The 19149-nt window shown below is 63.0% G+C and overlaps 1 protein-coding gene across 1 annotated transcript; it reads right to left on the bottom strand.

The window, feature by feature from the left end:
- Positions 1-275: 275 nt before the first annotated feature.
- On the bottom strand, positions 276-10473 carry LOC123941581 (spidroin-2-like). The gene is made up of 17 exons (XM_046004901.1): positions 10290-10473; positions 9620-10108; positions 9203-9287; positions 6619-6714; positions 6149-6326; positions 5894-6073; positions 5629-5812; positions 5138-5239; positions 3857-3908; positions 3687-3773; positions 2820-2971; positions 2421-2553; positions 2272-2332; positions 1975-2190; positions 973-1147; positions 717-854; positions 276-448 (listed from the first exon to the last, which is right to left on the bottom strand). The coding sequence occupies exons 1-17, from the start codon at positions 10471-10473 to the stop codon at positions 276-278; spliced, it is 2685 nt and encodes an 894-aa protein (XP_045860857.1).
- Positions 10474-19149: the final 8676 nt, after the last annotated feature.

Below are 19149 nucleotides of genomic sequence, written 5' to 3'. Positions count from 1 at the left end.
GCGGCGTCCAGGGGGTGCTGTGGGGCAGCTGGGCAGGTCCTGTGAAATTGGGTCCCCCTGTCCCCTCTGCTGTCGCCCTGCAGGGGTGAGGAGGTCTGGGACGCAGACAAGGAGAGGGAGCTGGCCCAGGCTCTGCCAGTCCGCCCCCGCGCCCCTTGCGCCCAGACGCGGGCCCTCCAGGCTGAGCCGGTCTGCACGGCTGCTGCCCCGTCCTTTTCTCTCCAGGGCGGACGCAAAGCTGCTCGTCATCCCACACGGGCCTTTCTGCGGGCGCTTTAACCGCTTTCATCAAGGCCCACAGCGCCAGGGAGCACGTGCTGGTTTCCGTGATTCCAGGGCTTGAGGGCCTGGGGCCCAGTGACTACGGCCACCGCGGCTCCCGTCTCCGCAGAGGACGGCAGGATGCGCTCCTCTCCACCAGCCTCGGGCGCACGGAGAGGACGCGGGGCTGCGGGCGACCCCACAAGCGCGCACAGGCGCAGGCGGACCGCGGAGGAGCCGCGCGCACGGAGGGAGCGGGGAACCCGCGCTCAAGTCCCGAAGCCACACGGCGGGGGGGACGCGCCCCACGTGCGTCCGGGGCTGCGGTCCGTGTCTCAGGACTTTGGGCGACGGGGCTCCGACCGCCTCCGGCGAGAGGAAGGGGACACCGGGCGTCCTCCCCGCAGGTGCGCTTCCCAGACAGCCCGAGCCCAGCCCCCGCCCGCCCCCCACACCTCGCGGTCTGAAGTCCCAGGGCGGTGCGGGGAGCCCCGCGAGGACGCCCCCGGGAAGGCCGGCTCCGCGCCCCCCGCCCCTGCCAGCGGTCCGCACCCCAGCGCCCGGGCTTAGCAGCGAGGCGGAGGCTGTCCCGCCTGGGAAAACAGAAACGTGGCAAGACCCCCGGAAACTCGCCGCTTGTCCACGCTCGTCCACGGGGGCGGGGCGGGGAGAGCCGGAGCGGGGGTGGGGGGGCGCCTGCCCCGCCCCGACCCCCGGCCCGCCCCGCCCCGATCCCCGGCCCGCCCGGCTCGGGGAGTGGACGTCGCGCAGGTCCGGCCGGGGCGGTCGGGAACCGAGGCCGAAGCAGGCTGCCCGGCCCGCTGGCCCCCAGCGCGCGCTCTGGGGAGCCCTGGACTGGCCGTGCCGGGGCGATGCACAGGGACACCTGAGACGGGGAGGGCGGGGCGGGCAGGGGTTGCGGACCTCAGATCCGCTAAAATGCATCCAAATGTTCACGTCAAAGCGCTGTATTTTACAGCATTTCAGTCACACCCCGAAAGCTATTGAAATACGCAGCACGTTATAGCACCATAGAAAAACATGAGAATCCAGGCGTGGTGTGAGCACACGCGTGCGTGCCGTGCACGTGTGTGTGCGTGTGGGAGTGCGGAGCACACAGTCTGACGGAGGAGGACGCGGGACAGCTGGCCTCTCCTCCAAGCCCACCCACACGCCCTGCTGATACGGCCCACCTTTCCGGCAGGGGTTTGCTTGTGGTCACAATGACGCATTCTGGGGTGAGGACTCTGCGTTCAGAGGTCACACTGCTTAGGTGCAGGGCTGTGCAGGGTCCCCTCCCTTGCACCCCTGCGCCCGGTGCACACACACCATGCGTCTCCCTGGGGCGCCCAGCCCGCAGGCCCCGGGGGTCCTCACAGCACCTCACCAAGGCTTCCCTCGTTCCCACTGTTCCCAGGATGGAGTGGCAGCCAGGGGCACCCAGGTTTGCTCCTTTTATTACTAGGGAAACAGGTGCAGAAAGCCAGGAGGCCCGCCCAGGGCTGGCTATGGCATTTCCAACCCGAACCTGCGGGGAGCCTTCTGGAATCCCATGGGCAGCATCATTCCTAAGGACAAGGGACAGCTCAGCACTTGGGGAAGCAGGGGCCACCTGCCGTGCTGGGGCGGGGCGGGCAGGGCTCCCTGTCCCCGAAGGAGCAGGAAGAGCTTGTCCAGAGGAGGACGAGGGCAACGGGGAGGCTCTGTGCTGACCACACGGGACCGTGTTTTGTTAAAACCGAAAGCCTGGGAGCAGGGCATGTGGGAGGCCCGGACACGGCCCAGCCGCGCCAGCTCCCTCTTCTCTTTGCCGACCTTCGCGGCAGGCTGCGGCGGGCTTCGCCGCAGATGACCGCTCTGTGGGACAGACGCTGCCGTGCGGGACTTCACACACGGCTCGGGGGCGAGGAGCAGGGTCTGACCCCCATCCTGTAGGAGGATGCAGGGCCACACCCTTCCCCAAGAGCCCTGCACAGAGCAGGGCACATCTGCGACAGCGAGAGGACAGACCGGGGGAGGAAGGCGGCCGAGGAACTCTCCGGAGCCAGGGCTGGTGGGGGTCCCGTGGCCCCTGGACATGGCGGGACCAGGCCTGTCAACCTCACACCCCCAGGAACACGACACCCTCGGGCCCTGGGGAGGGACGTCCCTGGGCGCACCGGAGACCACCAGCCCCTAGGCCCAGGCTGTATGTGAGCGTTTCTTTCCCGGAGACAGCACAGGTCAGGCCCCCCAGCAGGCCGTGGCCTCCGAGACAGGCCCCGCTTGGCCCCCAGGCCGCCTCCGTCTCCCCTGGACCACAGACCAGCTGGGACAGAGGTCCTGGGTCACCCACCCCTTCATGGAACACCGTCTCTTGGTGGGCACGGATCTTTCAGAAACACGCATGAAACCGTTGAATTTGTTCTAACTCAATGGCCTGTACCTTTTGTGTGAATGTTCGTGGAAGGGCTCCCTTCAGAGAGATGAGTCACTGCGGACACGTGTTCTGGAATCAGAAAGATCGGCCGTCTGTCCAGCGAGGGCCTCCGTGAGTGAGGTGAGCCGGACGGAAGCACCTCCGGGGCCCAGCAGCACGGCGCGGGCGGGCTTGCAAGGGCCCCGGGCGCTGGCACGGGTCCCACAGGGGCCCCCAGACCCGGGTGTGGCAGACAAGACAGGGATGTGCCCTTGTCCCCAGGCCGGGGGCCGGAGCACGGCCCCTGCGTCCCTGGGAGACAGGAGGAGCACAGCCCTCGTGCCGAAGGGATCATGCATTTCTCCACAAGGTGGTGCTTGATTTCCAGCCTCCCTGAGCTGGCGTCTCCCCTGCTGCCGCTGCGGCCTCACTGCGAGCCCCAGGGCAGCGGTGCCCCGCGCCCCGCAGAGCCCCAGATGAGGACTGGCCAGCAGCCACGGAGCTGCTGTGGGGGCAGAGTTGAGGGTGGCCAGTGAGATCAGCTTCTTGACCAGCTCGTTGGCGAGTGGAGGCTGCCTGGCCAACTGTGAGCGCGTCCCGCCCTGAGGTCTGCCCTGCCGTGGAGGAGGGACAGCGCCAGCCTCTGGGACGTCCACGCAACACCGCGTGTCAGCTCCCCCTTGGCCACGGCACTTAAGGGGAGAAGTAAGACGTCTTCCTCATTCCACCCACCCCGCCGTTTCCAGGAGAGTCCCTGTGGACGGTGGCCCTTGTCACCTTCCTGGGCCCTCCCACGCAGGACACCCAGAACCGGGGGTCACCGGGGCCAGCCAGAGGACGGCGGCGGTGGACAGTGTTTGGTGCGCCCGGAACCACGCCCCCCCAGGACGGTGGGTCTCCCACTCCACGGAGTCCCCGGGAAGAGCGGCAGGGGTCCCACAGAGGGCCCCCCCCCCCGGAGAGGTGGTGAGCGAGGGTGAGGACGTCATCCCTGCCACCGAGGTGGAGATGAGAGGACGAGGCTCACAAGCTGGGTCCCCGTCTGAAGCCGATGCTGTCTGGCTGCGACGCGTGGCGGGTCAGCCCCGCAGAGCCCTGATGCCTGTGCCCTGGGCTGCGGGAAAGGGCAGGGAAGGCGAGCTGCGGCAGGGGCTGCAAGAGGGGGCGGGGGCTGGCCAGCCCCCCACAGCGGGTTACTGAGGCTGCACGGCTCGCTGGGACGGGGAGCAGGGGCAGGCGGCCTGGGGTGCTGTGTGGACAGACAGACACACAGACAGGCCAAGCCTCGGAGCTGCGAGCTCCCTCCCACCCCCACCCTTCAACCCCCATCTGTGACAGGGACAGACAGACGTGATTTCCTCGTCTGTCTGTCTGTCTGCCTGGCGGCTCACTTCCGCTCCTTGGAGGCCTGCCTGCGAGCCTCCTTCTCCGTGGCACGGGCCACGGGTGCCCTCCCGGGGAGCCTGGGCTGTCCCACCCCTCCATGACTCACAGGGACACGGCAGCCGCAGCTGGGGTGGGCTGTTCACCCATCCGCAGGCCGAGTCCCTGCGCCTGTCAACGGGACAAAGGGGACCGGCTTGTAGTGGCTTCATTGTTTCTTCATCCTTACTGGCCGAATCAGCGCTGGCCCTCCAAAGCCCCCGGGGCCCAGACGTCCCGGAAAGCACCTTGCGGGCAGGGGGGTAACTCCGCGTTAGACTGAGGTGTCCCTGGCGTTCAGTGTGGGAGCAGGAGTCTGCGGGAGGACGAAAGGCCTCCCACGGCGGGAACAGCACGGCCGGAGCCGCCCCGACAGCGGCTGGTCGGCACCTCTCTCGTCTCCCGCCTGGACGAGGACAACAGGCCCCAAAGTCTCCGCTTCCAGACTTGCCCACACGCCTGACACCTCCGCCCCCGGAGCCCTGCTGACCGTGGGGCAGATCATGTCCAAACCTGGTTCCCACTGTCCTCAGGGGAGAAGCCAGAGACTGAAAGTCAGCTCCACGGGCTGGCCCTGTTTGCTCTCCGGCCTCCCTGTCTTCCTGCCCCAGGACCGTTGCATCTGCGGTTCTTGAGCATGGCTCTGTCTGCCGGGCTGTCAGAAGCCAGCTCACAGGCCTCCTTGTCGGGGAGGCCCGTCCGGACTCCCAGGGCTCACGGTCCTTCACAGCACCGCGCGTAACCAGACACGCTGCTCATTGTTCCTCTCTCCCTGCTGGAAGGAAGCTCTTGCTCCTGGAAGGAGCCTTGCTCACGGACGTAGCCCCACTGTGTGTACTCACCGAGCACGCCCTGAGCTAAAACAGAACCACTACCTACCTGCCCGGGTTGGACGCAGTGAGCCCCTGGGTGGCTTCTGAGGCCACTGTGCAGATTCGCAAGCCAAGCCTCGCGGATTGTCTCTGGAATCCGGGCCTCGGGCTGCTGCCCGTGGTTTCCTACCAGCCTCGCGTCCGGCCTGCTTGCTGGGGCTCGGGGTGGTCGGGGGCCCCTTACCTGCCTGGTCTGCCGACTCCCGCAGGCCCCGGAGGGAGCGGCTCCCAGGCACATGCGGGCCCCTGGTCCAACCCTTCACTGCCTCAGTAGGACAAAGGTGCCCTGCAACGTACAAGGTGTCACCAGCAGCGTGTGAGGCCAGCTCTCCAAGGACGTGGTGGGCAGGACCAAGGACATCCCAAGTGCTCCCCGCTTATCGAGGCCGCTTCGCAGTAACCAGCACGGTATCGCGAAGCCACACGCACCTGCCTCAGGCAGGCTGCAGAGACCCTGGGGCGAGCGGCTCGTGGGGCCCAACACTGCCCGACTCCTGTGCGGCCGGGCAGGACGCCCAGGGCCCTGCCTCGAATCCTCCCCCACGAGCTGCCATCCATGCCGCAGGCACCCGGCTCAGGCCTCCCTCCCCCCCAGGAATGTGCTCTCCAGGCGTCCTCCGCGCAGTGCTCCCGGGCCCCTGGCTGAACTCAGCTCCCCGCAGGGCCTCTCCCCACCGTGCTCTCCGCAGAATCCCGGGTCCTGCAGGCCCCAATCTGGCCTCTTAAGGGGCGCCCGACCCCAGCGCATCCGGAACACGGCAGCTCCGCGGCAGGCCCGGCCCGCCAGGCGGGGGCCCGGGAATCTGCACTTGGAGCAAATTCCCAGGACCGTGCCTGAGAGCCCGGGCCACAGAGCTGCCTGCGAGCCCAGCAGGCACCCAGAAACCCTGCTGAGTGGGGTCGCGGCCCTCGCCTGGTGGGGGACCCCGTGTCTACTCACTGCCACAGCGAGGTGGCCGCCGCGGGGCATCAACTGACCGCGCCCCCTGCCCCCACAGCTCTCGCCCCCCCGCTGGGAGCGCGTGTTGTCACGAAGAAGCTGCGTCTGGAGGGTCGAGTCCGAGCGGCCGCCGTCCCCGGTCTCCCCGGCTGGCCTTGCCGGCCGCTGCCCCTCCAGCCTCTGAACAGCGGAGCCGCCCCCGGAGCTCCCGCCACCCAAGGCTCTCGGCGAGGCTCAGCGCGGCGGACCTCTCACTCCTGTCTCTGTGGGGAGGGCGCCCTGGCCGCCCACAGCTCCCCCTCCCAGCTCGTCGCCCTGTTTCCGTTGACCCCCAGCACACAGCGGGGCCGCGGCGGCTTTCCCAGTGTCGTGCTCGCGACCGGCCTCGCTCGCGGACGAAGCTCCTTCACACACAGCGTGTGCGTCCTGGCTGCTGCGTCCCCACGGCGTTGACAGGCGTCGGGCTACCGTGAGTTCCCAGTAATGACCCGCTCAATGGATGGATGCCTGGCCCGGGTGGAAGGACACCCCCAGGGTGGGCCCACGGCAGCCGTCCCGTGACGCCGACCTGGCCAAAGAGAAGCGGTGCAAAGGCAGCCTTGACAAGCTCAGAGCACGCGACACCTGGTCCCGGAGGATGGACCTGAGGACCCGAAGCTGTGACAAGCCACGCTATGAGGGTGGGCCCGTCCCTGGAACCAGCCTTCACCAGGACTGTCTCCTACCGTCCCTCCAAGAGCTCACGGAGGATCGGGGCGTGGATGCAGGGTCCCGGCTGGGTGCCATCGGCAGGACAGGGAGAGCCCAGGTCACGCGGGCAGCTGGAGGAGCACAGGCCAGAATGAAGGGGCCGATGCCCCTCCGGCCCTGAGCCGTCGCCGGCTTGCAGTGACCAGCTTCAGGACGTCAGTGTCGTAAATGCGACGTGCCTCCTGCCTCCTTTATGCTCTCACGCCAGCCTCCCGGCCGGGCCTCCCCACTCTAGCACCGCAGGCGGGGCAGAGACAGGCAGCCGAGCCGGGGTCCTGGGGTCGCATCACGCGATCAACGGGCGGGGAGAAGAACTGAGGTCGGTGACCGCGGCACCGCTGTGGTGATGGCTTCGCCCTAGGACAGGTGTCGTCTGACAGTGCCCAGGCCTGTGGTCAGGCTCCCAGGAGTGGAGACCTGAGCTGCTCTTCAAACCCCTTCCTGCTAGAAACAGAACACACGGGTGCCTGGGTGGCTCAGGGGGTCAGAGCCTCTGCCTTCGGCTCAGGTCATGATCTCAGGGTCCTGGGATTGAGCCCTGCATCGGGATCTCTGCTCAGCGGGGAGTCTGCTTCCCCCACCCCCTCTGTCTGCCAAATAAATTAATTAAAAATCTTAAGAAAAAAAAAAACAACAACAACAGAACGCGCAATTCCTGTCACGAACAAAGCGAACGGTCTGAGCCTCAGGGCGGTGCTGTGGACAGAAATTTAATCAAGCGATTCTGGTGGGGAAGTTCTGGGTGGGAATCCGGAGACTTCCACACCGGCGTGGACACCTCCTACACGTAAGGAAATAGTTCCGCCGCTCGCTAAACGAGGAACGCATCTGCGCAACAGTGGACAAATCTGCATCATCGTACACCACCCCCTGCCCCTGCCCTGAGCCCCTCGCCCCCCAGGGAGACCTCTTGAGGGGCTGAAGCAAAGGAACAGGAAATGTGCGGGAAGAGCTGTGGATTTACTCGCATCCTATACCTTATCCGTAGACGGTGTAGCCCGCTGCAAGACCCAAAGGCCTCTGTTAGCCAAAGCTGGCCATCAAAGCTCCTCAGAAGTTATAGAAACTTCTAGAACAAACAGAAAGCTGACCTCCTCGAGGACCCGGTCAGGAGGGCAGAGGGCGTGGCCGAGTGGATGGGACCAGAGACACCTTAGGGCAGACCAGTCTGGGACCAGGTGAGGGGGCCAGGGAAGCAGGCGCTGCCCCTGGCCTGGACGGCAGCACGCCGCCCACCCCGCCACGGCCACGGCCACAGCCTGCTGTAAAGTGCACCAGAACGCCGCCTTCCTTGGTCTGCTAAGGGCTGAGGGTTTCCTGAGGGTGGACACGGGGGTTTGGGGTTGCACCTGAGCCCCAAGACGATTCCACTATGTTTAACGAAGCCTGGCCTGCAGGTCCCCGGGGCCCCACGATTCCCGAGAAAACCTGCACCGCCCGAAGGAATGAGTCGGGCCCAAGCCCCACATTAAGTGGGGGCCCTTAGAGAGCCTCCCCTTGTCTGCACACACCTGCTCCCAGAGTAAACAATCAATGCAGGCCCTGGGCTGACCGTCCTCCCAGCTTCCTGTTGTCTGTCTGTCTCTTCTAGACAGGCTGGATCTGCTCCCCTTGGCCCCACTGGAATCTGGTGGGCGGGAGGGCGACCCGGTTCACTCTCTGCTCATGGTTGGGGGCTGGGGTCCCACAGAAAAGGGGTGGCCTGTTTCCGCGAACCCGGCGGGCAGCAACTTGCCGAAGTTTGACTGAAGGGTCCACCCCAGTGGGGACACGCCAACACTCGTGCGTGGACTCCTCGGACACTCGTGTGCCGACCCCCAGGGTCGCCTCTGACCCCGTGCTACTGGCGCGCCCCACCCCCTGACCACTGTCTGCTCTCTTCTGCTCCAGCCTTATTTTCAGGAGCTTTAGAGCCTCCCGGAGCAAAGGAAACGTCCTCCACTTGCTGATTAAATGCTAAGATGTCATTTTGTCACCTTTGTCTCCCCCCTGCACGCACCCCTACACAAACCACCCAAACCACCTAAGCCTGCCCCCAGGCATTGGGTCCTGCCCCAGTGAGGTCAGTAGCCGCCCCCGGTTTCCCCTGGATGCTTTCCACCGGGGCCACAGCAAGGCTGCAGGTGGGGAAGACCCAAGTCTCGGCCTTGCCTCTGAGTCTGTTTGGGCAGCCCTGCTCCAGCCAGCTCCAAACAAGCTCAGGGAACGGAATTTCTGGCCGCCCCAGGAAGGTTAAAGGGGCCGCGAAGCCCCTGCACCTGCCTGGGGTCCAGGAGGAAAGACAGACGGGAGGGGTGCAGAGGGGAAGAGCCGGATGGGGAGAGGGATGGGGCAGAGGCAGGGCGGTGGGCCAGGGGGCCCGGAGCAGGGAGCCCGACCCTGCCGCTCAGTCAGAAGCCACCAAGGGGGTACAGGGAGCCCTTGGCTCGGGACTTCGGGCGCAAACTCCCAAAGGCGATGGGGGGTGGGGCGGGGGTGTGACAGCCCTCCAGCCCGGTGCGCGCGGCCCCCAGTGGCCCGTCCGTGGGCGGGTCTCGGGGAGGGGACAGACGCGCTCACCGGCGGGGGTCGCAGGTCCGGGTCGGGGTTGGGGTCCGGGTCGGGGCCGAGTGCAGCAGCGTGAACGCGGCCGCTTTTTCCGCATCTGGGCGGAGCCGCGCGGGGGCCGCGGTTGGGGGCGATCGCAGGGGCCGCGGACCCTCTCCTGGGGCCCTACCCCTTCCCGCCCCTCGCCTCCCAGCCCCGCACCCGTCCTCTCCCCTCCGGGTCCCGCCTCTACCCGCCTCTACCCCGCCCCGGCCGGCCCCGCCGTCCGTCCCGCCCTCCTGCCCCTCCCCTGCCATCCTGGCCCCGCCCCGTCCTCTCGACCACGCTGCCCTCCCGCCGCGTCTCCCCTCTGGGCCCAGCCGCCCCATCTCTCCCCTCCCGCGTCTTGCCGCGCTTCTCGCTCCGCCCCGCGCCGTCCCGGGTCCCCACTCCGCGCCACAGGGCAGGGGCGCGGCTCGCAGGCCGCGGTGGAGTTTCCCGCCGCAGGGTCATCAGTCCGGGGGTCGCCGCGGACCGAGGTCGCCCGGATCCCGGGTCGCAGTGTTCCGCGTTCGCCCGGTCGCGGGAGCCTCCCGGGGTCGCCCGTCGGGGGGTCGTCCCGGACGCGGAGAGGTGAGCGCGCGGCCCGGGAGAAGCCCCGGCTCTGGGCGCGAGCTGAACCCCGTGTGCGGGGGCTCCGAGTCCCCGCACCAGCCCGACCCCGGGCCTGCGCCGCAGACTGCAGCCCCGCGCCGACCCACTGGCTTGCAGGCGCTGCGTAGACGGCGGGGACCCCGGAGGGAAAGTCCGCCCGGGAGGCGCGGGGAGAGCTCGGCCTGTCATGTGGGGTGCAGGGCACGAAGCTTTTGGGATCGCGGGCGCCCCGGGGAGGGATCCACGAGGAAGGCCCGAGACTGTCCGCAGACGCAAAAGCAGATCCTGGGCCATGGGAGGGCCCAGGAGTGAGCCGGCCGCAGGGGACTTACCGGATCATGACCTGGGGGGGACCCAGGCAGCCTCTGACCTAGTGACATTCCCACATTCCCGCCGAGGGGCCCAAATCTCGGAGCAGAGCTTACAGGCCTGCGGGGGTGGGGGCGCGCCTGGGAATGGGCAGCACCTCTCCTGCAGACCCCGCTGGGCTGCCTCAGGCTCCCCGGGCTCCCCTGCCAGCGTCCCAGCACCCTGTCCCCGGGAGGCTGCTTCCGCCTCTCCTTCAACTCCAGCCTCCTCGTCCTCGCCTGCCCACGGGGCTGGCTGGTCCCAGCTCGGGTTCCCTTCCCACTTGTCACCTGCTGGTACATGAGGTTGTGTAGGACGCCCCCAGTTCCTGCGTGAGTGCCCCCACGGTTCTGTCTTTCTGGTCTCCTGCTGAAACACGAACACCCGGGAGAGTCGTTCGTCACTCAGGGGCCACACTCAGCAGCAGCAGGCGGAGCTCTTCCCAGCTCGGCTAGTGGCCCTTCTCTGGACTCCGGAAGCTCAGCGCAGCCCTCCTTCCCTCAGGGTGGTTTGCAGTGACACCCCCACCCCCATCCCGCCCTCAGAGCTTCACGGGGGTGTGCAAGCTGTTCGCGGGCCATGCCAGCCATCGACCCCGCAGCCGGCCTTCCCGTGTTACAGAGCAGGACACTGCGGCTCAGAGAGGATCCCGGCCAGGTGGCGCGGTTACACGAGCAGGGAGCCGTCGCCCCAGTTCCGGAGCCTGGAGAAGGTCCGTCATACCCTGTGGCCCACGTTCACTGCCCACTGCTGCACCTGACACTGCGTGAACCAGTCTCCTCAGCCTGCCCTGGGCCCTGGACCACGGGCCATCCCGGCCAGACACCTTATTCGTCCCCGAACACGTCAATAACCAAGACGTGGGAACAACCCAAGTGTCCCCTGATGGCTGAGTGGATGGAGAGAGAGTGTGTGAGTGTGTGTGTGTCTGTGTGTGTGTCTGTCTCTGTGTGTGAGTGTGTGTGTGTCTGTCTCTGTGTGTGTGTGTCTGTCTCTGTGTGTGAGTGTGTGTGTGTGTCTGTCTCTGTGTGTGTGTGTGTGTGTGTGTGTGTGTGTGGTAGGGCGGTTCCTTACTCGGCAGTGCTGGACAGCAACCAAGGGTCCTACAGTCCAACTTCGCCCTGACCCGGTCCAGCTGGAGTCAGAGTCAGACCCCGCAGGTTAGGGGCTCAGACCCACACGCACTGACCAACAGACTATAACCAGGAGGTCTCCGTGACCCCCTTCTGGGGTTTGATGACTGGCTGGTGTGGCTCACAGGGCCAGTTAGACTCAGGAAGCTCCTGAGATCACCAGTATTTTTGGAAGGAACACAACGGGGATGGCCCCATAGGAGAGACACACAAAGGACAGGTACTGGGAGAGGGATCGGGACCCTGCGGCCCCTCTGAGTGCACCACTCTCCCCAAACCCCCACGTGTTCACCACCTTGGAAGCTCTCCACGCCCTGTCACTGGGGTTTTCCTGGAGGTTTCCTTCCAGAGGCTGATTGATGAAATCATTGGCCGTTGGTGATCGACCCCAACCTCCAGCCCCTTCTCTCCCCCAGGGTAGGGACTGGGACTGAAAGGTTGGGAGACTCTAGTCATGCGATTGGTTCCCTTGGCAACCGGCTCCCACCCTGGGGGACTGGTTTCCAAAAGTCACCTCCTTAACACTACACTCTCAGCGCTTGGGAAATTTCCCTGTGCTGGAAATCTGTGTTTGCATGTGTTGTCAGTCACAACATCACAGGTGGTGATGCACAGGACAGACGGATAGAGCAGAGCCTGGGCGGGAGGTGAGCGTCCCGAGTCTACCGGGGAGGAGGAAGAGAAGAAAAGTACAAGAAAAGGAAAGGCACCAAGGGTAAAACCGGAAATGCCAGTTACATTGATCTCAACCCCAGGCTCTAGGAATCCCAGAAAGATCCTGAGAGACAGGAGAACTACTGGGGGAAGAAAAAGCTGAGCGGCCCCTGCTAGGCTTCTGGGGACAAAGCCGGAGGGAGGGAGGCTCCAGAGGGGTTTCCTGGGGCAGTCCTGGGCAGGCGAAATGGCCTTTCTGAAGGGACAGCCCAGCCAGGTGCCCAGAGTGTGCAGCGCCGGGGTGAGGGCACAGGGTCCTGCGGGTCATTCCCATACCAGCCCGCCGCAGGCTCTTTCTCTCCACCCGAACCCCAGCCCCTGCCCCAGGAGACCTCCGCCCCCCGGGGCCAGGTCAGCTCGAGGCCATGGGCACGTCCAGCTTGGGGAGCCAGCACCACTGAGGGACCAGTGTGCAGGCTCTGGTCCACAACGCCTCGGGTCCGGGCAAGTAGAGGAGAGTAGGACAAGACGTGCACGGAGGATGGCCAGGGGGGGACACGGGGAGAAGATGGCCGTCTACACGCCGAGGAGCGAGGCCTCCGCAGAGACCAGCCAGTCCACACGAGGCTGTTGGACCTCTGGCCTCGCCTCCAGCACTGGGAGAGAATAGGCGTTGTTTCAGCTGCCGGGCCCATGTTTGTCACAGCGAGCCGAGCTCATGGACACAGTCCTATCTGACACCATCTGGTCACCGTAAGGAGTCACCAGAACGTGCACATTTCTTATGCCGATCCTGCTCCTTGACGCTCATCCAAGGAAATAAGTGACCAGAAACTTTTAAAAAAGAGTCCCAAGTGCATCGTCTCATTGTTCACAAGCGCCAGGACATGGAGACGACCTCCGTGTCCACGCGTGAAGGCAGAAGAGACGTGGTGCGCAACCTGATCGAGCGCCGGCCGGCCACGAGCAAGGACAGCGCTCCACCGCGACAGCCTGGATGGACCCGGAGCTGTTCGGGGGGGCGAGAGAGGTCAGAGAAAGGCAAGTAGTGCATGATCCCACTCGTGGAATCTAGAAAATCAAATGCAGGAGCATCGTGGTCCCCAGAGCGGGAGTTCTGGGGAAAAGACGGAGGGTGTCTAAGGGCCTGAACTCGCCTGAGTAATAAATGTGCCGCAGAGACCCAGTGCTGGGCTGATGGGTACAGACGACCGCGTTGTGCCACGGCCACTGGGCTTCTCTCGCTCCGAAACTTAATCACCCTGACCACGGAAAAGAAAGGATTATTAAGCAATGAGGTAGAAATGCTAACTATTGCTACACTGACAATCTCGTGCGATGTGTAAACCGAAGTCGTCAATGAACACTTGTACGCCTTGAGTTTACGCAATGTTCTGTGCCACGCGTGTTCCATAAAAATGACACACACACGATGCTTGTCCAGTTCACTTTTCTAAGAGGGAAGGGGCCGATTAAATTCGCAGCAGTGGAAGCGCCTGGGGGAGGGATAAGCAGCAGAACCATATTAAGCGGTGGCTAGAGTGGAGACGGGAGGGTCCTCGCACCATAAGAAAATTATTTAGAAAGGGGCAGGTCCAAATTTCACACATACCTCATTATTACCAGAATCATGTGAAAAGTGTGTAGAGAGGACAGAGAGAGATCTAAAGTGTCCAAGGCTAAATAATAATTTTTGACAATGTTGCAGCTTCACTTTTTTTCAAAAATTCTTTTTAGCTTGAAGAAGTTTTAATACGTGAAAATTTAAAATGTGAAAAAGCGAAGAAAAGGCCGAGGGCCCAGGGCTCCTCTGGGGCTTCCCTGCGCAGGGCTGCTCCTGGTCTGTGCGAAATGCATGTGCGTGCAGACACGTGCGTGTCCGTGCAAACACGTGCACACGCACGCAAGCCCGTGTAGACCGCCCCTCCCGGCTAGAGCTGTGACGGCCCTGCATGAAGTTCTTACACAAGAAAGGAAGGCGGCTTGACCATCCCGGGGTTGCACACGTAACCGAGTACAGGAAGCATCCCGTCACATACCTTGCATTGAGAGCGCAGAGGGTCACAATGAAATGGTTACAGTCACTCTATTTCTCAAGATTCCAGCTTTTTCTGTGTAAATGCTGGTCGAGCTGGAACAGAAATACAGGTTTTAAGCAGGTGAAGTTCCTTTCCAGCCGAGATCCTCGCTGGCAGGGAGGCATGAGGTAGACACCGGCCGGGATGAAAACGGGGGTCTCTGCTGTTCCTTCCCACACGTCGCGTTGCTCTGGAGCGTTGAGAAATGCTGCGGAATATGAGAGGAAGTAACGGGCGCCCTGGTAGTAAGGAAGACGCAGAATTAGGATCCGTCATAGATGATACCATTTTGAACAGACAAATATTATAGAGAGTTTCTTGTAAAATCCAGTTATAAAGGTACTGCATTTATAATACAATATTCTCGTGCATTTAAAAATTTTTGAAAAAGAACAAATGTGTGAAAACAGTCAAGAAAGTGTTGGAGGAAATGGGGACTGAGCAGGGCATAGTCACGCTTGCGTTATCGTGTGACCTTCAAGAGGCACCAGTCACAAGAGTGAGAGCGGGGCCGCAGCGGAAGGACAGGCGGACCGGGCTCGCGAGTCTATGCGGACGGACGCGGGTCCCGGGATGGACACTGATGCGCGCGTCACACGGCTGAGTCGGGCAGGAAGGGGGGCCATTCAGTAAACGGTGCCCAGGAACTGTCCAAACATCGGGGAAATTCAGATGACCTCAGACCATACAATAAAGCAGGTTCTATGTAATGAACCAGTGAGAGGTAAACAGTCAGCGAGTAGTGTCCTGTCACTGCCCAGATGCCATTTCGTGGCTGGGAATTCGTGTCGGGGTGAAGCCACACTGGAGGTTGGTTTGCGTTGGGCGCTCAGTCCTCGAGGGCATCCTGGAAGCACCAGGCACTGACGTTCTTCTGTGACCAGAGCCCATGCTGGGGACGTCTCCCTGCAACTGGCTCTGGACCCCCTCGCGGGCCACATCCTTCCCCACCAGCAGCTCCGCGCAGGCTGCCTCCTTTGTGCCCAGCACGGGGAGGGTCGCCAGAGCAGGCCACGCTTTTGCTTGTGGTAGATTCTCCGCATGACCCAGAGACCCACAGGTAGAGATAGACTTGGTGGCTTCCTGCCCCGTAAGCAGCCTTTCCAGAGGATTCCGCAGGTCTGCAGGGCGTGGCTGGTCCGCAAGAAAGTGCGGGAGCTTGTCATCTCCCCAGTCTTCGGAGGCTCTGGATTTATGCTGAGGTCCCGCCTCAGGTAGCGTCTCTTTGGGAGACCAGCGGGCGATGCCATGAACTAGTTGGGGGGGGGGCCCACCCCTGAGGGTGCCTGCGGGTCCCTCCCGAAGCAGGTCCCCTCCAGAAGCGGAGGTGTGCGGCCAGCCACCAGCCCGGGGCTTCGTGTGGGTCACTGGGGCTCAGACAGCTCTGGAGCCCTTTGCCCCGGCAGGGCTGCCTGCTGTCCCCCATCCCCTTGCCCATGAGGGACGCTCCCCGATCTGGGCCGCGCCCTGGGAGAACATGGGGTGGGCAGACAATCAGATGAGAAACTCGTGCCTGACTTTGGTCCATATGGATCTTCTCAAGGGTGTCTTCCTCTTCGAACTCAGATTTGCACCAGTGTGCTCACGCAGGAGGCTCCCAACTCGGCAAAGCTTAGTTCTTTCACACAAACGTCGGGAGTTGCTGTTGCTTACCTCACAGGAATTTATGCGTTTGTTGTGCACATGCGCTGTGTGCCGTGTGCATGTCCTGTGTGCATGTGCCGTGTGCATTGTATGTAAACGCACGCATGTACACACGTAGGTGACTTTGTTGCAAGCACGGGATGGGTAATACACAGCTTGGCTCCTCACTAAGCTAAATTGTGAGCAGCTGCTCATTAGCAAATACAGAGGAACAACGTCGCGATAGTGGATACAAAGTAGCCCGTGTTCGATGTATCCTGCCATGGAGCTGGTAGATTCTCCGCTGCCCGACGTTTGGGTGATATCCGACCGCCCTCCATCCTGAGCGGCCGTTGGAACATCCTTGCACGGAAGTCTGGGCCCCTGAGCTGCCATTTCTCGGGCTGGAGGGTGAGAAGCTGACTTCCTGGGTGTTCGAAGCTCTCACACGTATTCCTGGACCGGCCTCCAGGACTGTGCCAATTTGCAGTCCCTCAGCTCCTTGGCAATATCAAATAGATGTGATTCTAACCCGTCTCCACCCGTCCAACAGGTGGACGTCTCTGAAAACTCCTGAAAAGCCCCAACACTTTCACTTTGGGGTGTTCGTTTGTCACCAGGAGCTGGAATTCCGAGATGCATCTGGGACACTCACGCCTCTGCTGCTTGGGGACCCGTGGCGACTGCCCATCGCACAGTGCAGGCTCGCAGCCGGCCTGAGGGCCCACGTACACAGGGTTCTGGCGGTGTGGGCCCCTGGGGGAGTCCTCGGGTGGGAGTCCTCTGAGGGGCTGCCCACCACAATGAGCTTGCAGAGGGTGTGCGGGGAGACACCTGCTAAGAGAAGGAAGGTCCTGCTGGACATTGTGGGGCCGGCGGAGCGCCCAGCATGCGCCTACATGTTTAACAACACGTTGTACAATGGGCACCGCTTCTTCCTGTTTTGACTCCCCACTCCGAGCCGGCCCCTGACCCACGGGTGCCTGGGGCTCTCGCTGGGCGCTCTGAAGGGTGGAGACAGCCCCGTGCTTTGGGCCAGCCTGGCAGGTGTGTGGGGGTCCCTCGTCCCCAGGCTCCTCCAGATGACCGTGCACACGGCACACTGCGCTGACCACTGTGCTGACCCCGACTGGCCCCGTGTGTGTGCGCGTGTGTGTGGATGACCCGTGTGTGCCATGCTCATGCGTGTGAGTGTGCATGTAAGTGTGTGCCCGTGTGCATGCGTGTATGTAGACCGAATTTGTAGCTGGGCCTAAGGACAGTCTCGAGAGGTTCTGTGTCCTCAGCACTGCCTCTGTCCCCGGCAAACAAACTCCAGGACACACGCCCTTCCCGGACCCCAGCTCTTCCAGGCCCTCAGGTCTGCAGGGGCAGCGTGGTTCCAGGACGGCGGTGCTTTCCAAGGGACCGTGAGGCTGCTGGGGGTGGGGGTGCGCCGCTCAGGAATGAGCTCCAGGGTAATGGTGACCTTCCACACTCGGTGTCCACAGCAGGTCCCTAAGGCCCCGCGGCAGTGCGTCCCACCCTGGTGCCTTCCCCGCGCTGGGCGGTCGAGCTGGATGAAGGGGTCGCTGCCTCCCTTCTTTGTGCCCTCCCAGCAGCTTCGGTGTCCACCCCTGGGACCCACGCTCTGCCGAGAAAGAGGCTGTGTGGAGGGCATCCGGCACCCGTGGGCGAGGCCTCCAGCCTCGTGACACAGCCTGGTGTACCCCGACCCTAATTCTGGAGCCTGGCTCTCCTGCTTTCACTGTGGACGACACACCACTGGCCTGAACTGCCACCAGGACGTCTGAGAGCTGGGACCTGGGGGTGCAACGTGCCTTCTCTGGGGGCCGTTTGCAGAAACGGTGACCCAGCCCCCTGGGCACCCCCGGAGCAGGTCAGACACGCGCGGGGGTGGCCGTGGGCGGTCGGTTCGTCAGAGCTGGGTCGCTGTGGAGAGTTCGCACACGAGAAATCAGTAAGGACAGCTTGTCCGTGTCACTCCCTGCCTTGTGGTGCCCGTGAGGGTCACTCTTCATGTTCTGCTCTCTGGCCACTGACACACCAGGAGAGGCTCTCTCTGCAGACCCCTTCCTCGTACAGCGTCGCGCGGTGGCCTGTGGGTTGCGGCCGGTGTCTGGCAGGACCGGTTTGTGCGCGGGCGGGGATGCCAAGCCTGGGAAGGCGGCCAGCCGGCCGGCCTCGGGGCACAGCCGTCCTGCTCCGCCAGCCCATCGGGGAGTGCGGACAGTTTCACACCCGGTTTCCCGTGGGACTGGGGAAGGGAGGGAGGGGGTGGGCAGAAGCCGCGCCGTCCTCCGGAAGGGCAGAGGTCGCCTGTACGGGTCAGCGCGGGAAGCAGCAACTCGCTGTCCACGAGCAGAACAAGGAGCTAAAATGTTTTGTCGAAATGGAGGCAGGTCAAGGGTCTGAGAGAACGTGACTCTCACGTTCAGATTGCAACGGACCAAAAGTCGGAAGGACGAGGTCAAGCGTATTTTGATCTAAAGTCACAGATGTATGTGTTTAAAAAGTCAGCTCTACCTTGTGGAGTTACGGGATTTTAACCAAACGTGTGTTACAGCAGCTTGAAAACAACTGTGTTCAACGGCTGCTCGAACAGAGGAATCGCCCGGATTTTGGAAATTACCCGACAAAGTTGCAGGCGGGCTTGTGGCGCCCTCTGGTGGCAACGCATGGAGCGGGCCGCGGTGTGTGCGCGACTTCTCGCAGGAGGCGACGCCCTGAGCTACGGGCCTTCTTCCTTCCCTCTGCAGCTCATACTTGGGCCATTTCCTGCTGGGCAGTAGCGTGGTTTTGGCTCTCCATACCCCACATCCTTCCGTGCAGATGCCTGAACCAAGAGAAAGGAAAATCGCTTCAAAAAGAAATTAGATACACCGAGTCGATGTGCAGAGACCCCATGTCCCTCCGAGACGTCCCATCCCGTAGAGCTCATCTCAGCGCCCCTGATTCCTTTCGTACCCTTCAAAATAAGCAGCCACTTTGCTATCTACAAATTTCCCCTTGTTTCAATACTCACTTTGCTGTAACACCAGTTTCCACCTTAAACTGCCTCGTGTACGAAGTAGGTATGTACGTTAGCTTCCGACTAAAGCCACGTCTCTCCATCCACTTTACGGGAATGTGCTTCAACAGTCACCTCTGGTTTTCTGAGGCCTGATGATGTCCACGGTCTTCACAGCCTCGTGGTTTTGTCGGGAAGGCTTGGTGTCTGTCCGGGAAAGTCTCCAACCCCATCAAAGCCAGCCTGAGAAGATCCAGGTGTGTGCTATCTTGATCTACTCTGTTCAAAGTCAAGAAAATTATCCTCCCCAATTCGAGGGGCCCTTCAGAGGCACCGGGCCCGCCGGCTGCACTTGAGCTGGCAGGATAAGCATCCCGCTGCGTGGGAGGCGTCTGTCTGGGCTGTTTCTCAGTGGCAATGCCAAGTGCTCAGAAACTCCACCAGAGCCCTCCGACAGAGCTCCTTGTTTTGTTTACCACA

The sequence above is a fragment of the Meles meles genome, chromosome 5 (assembly GCF_922984935.1).
Source record: "Meles meles chromosome 5, mMelMel3.1 paternal haplotype, whole genome shotgun sequence".
Taxonomy (NCBI): domain Eukaryota; kingdom Metazoa; phylum Chordata; class Mammalia; order Carnivora; family Mustelidae; genus Meles; species Meles meles.
The sequence above is the reverse complement of the archived record's forward strand: the minus strand, read 5'-3'. Positions and strand labels throughout refer to the sequence as shown.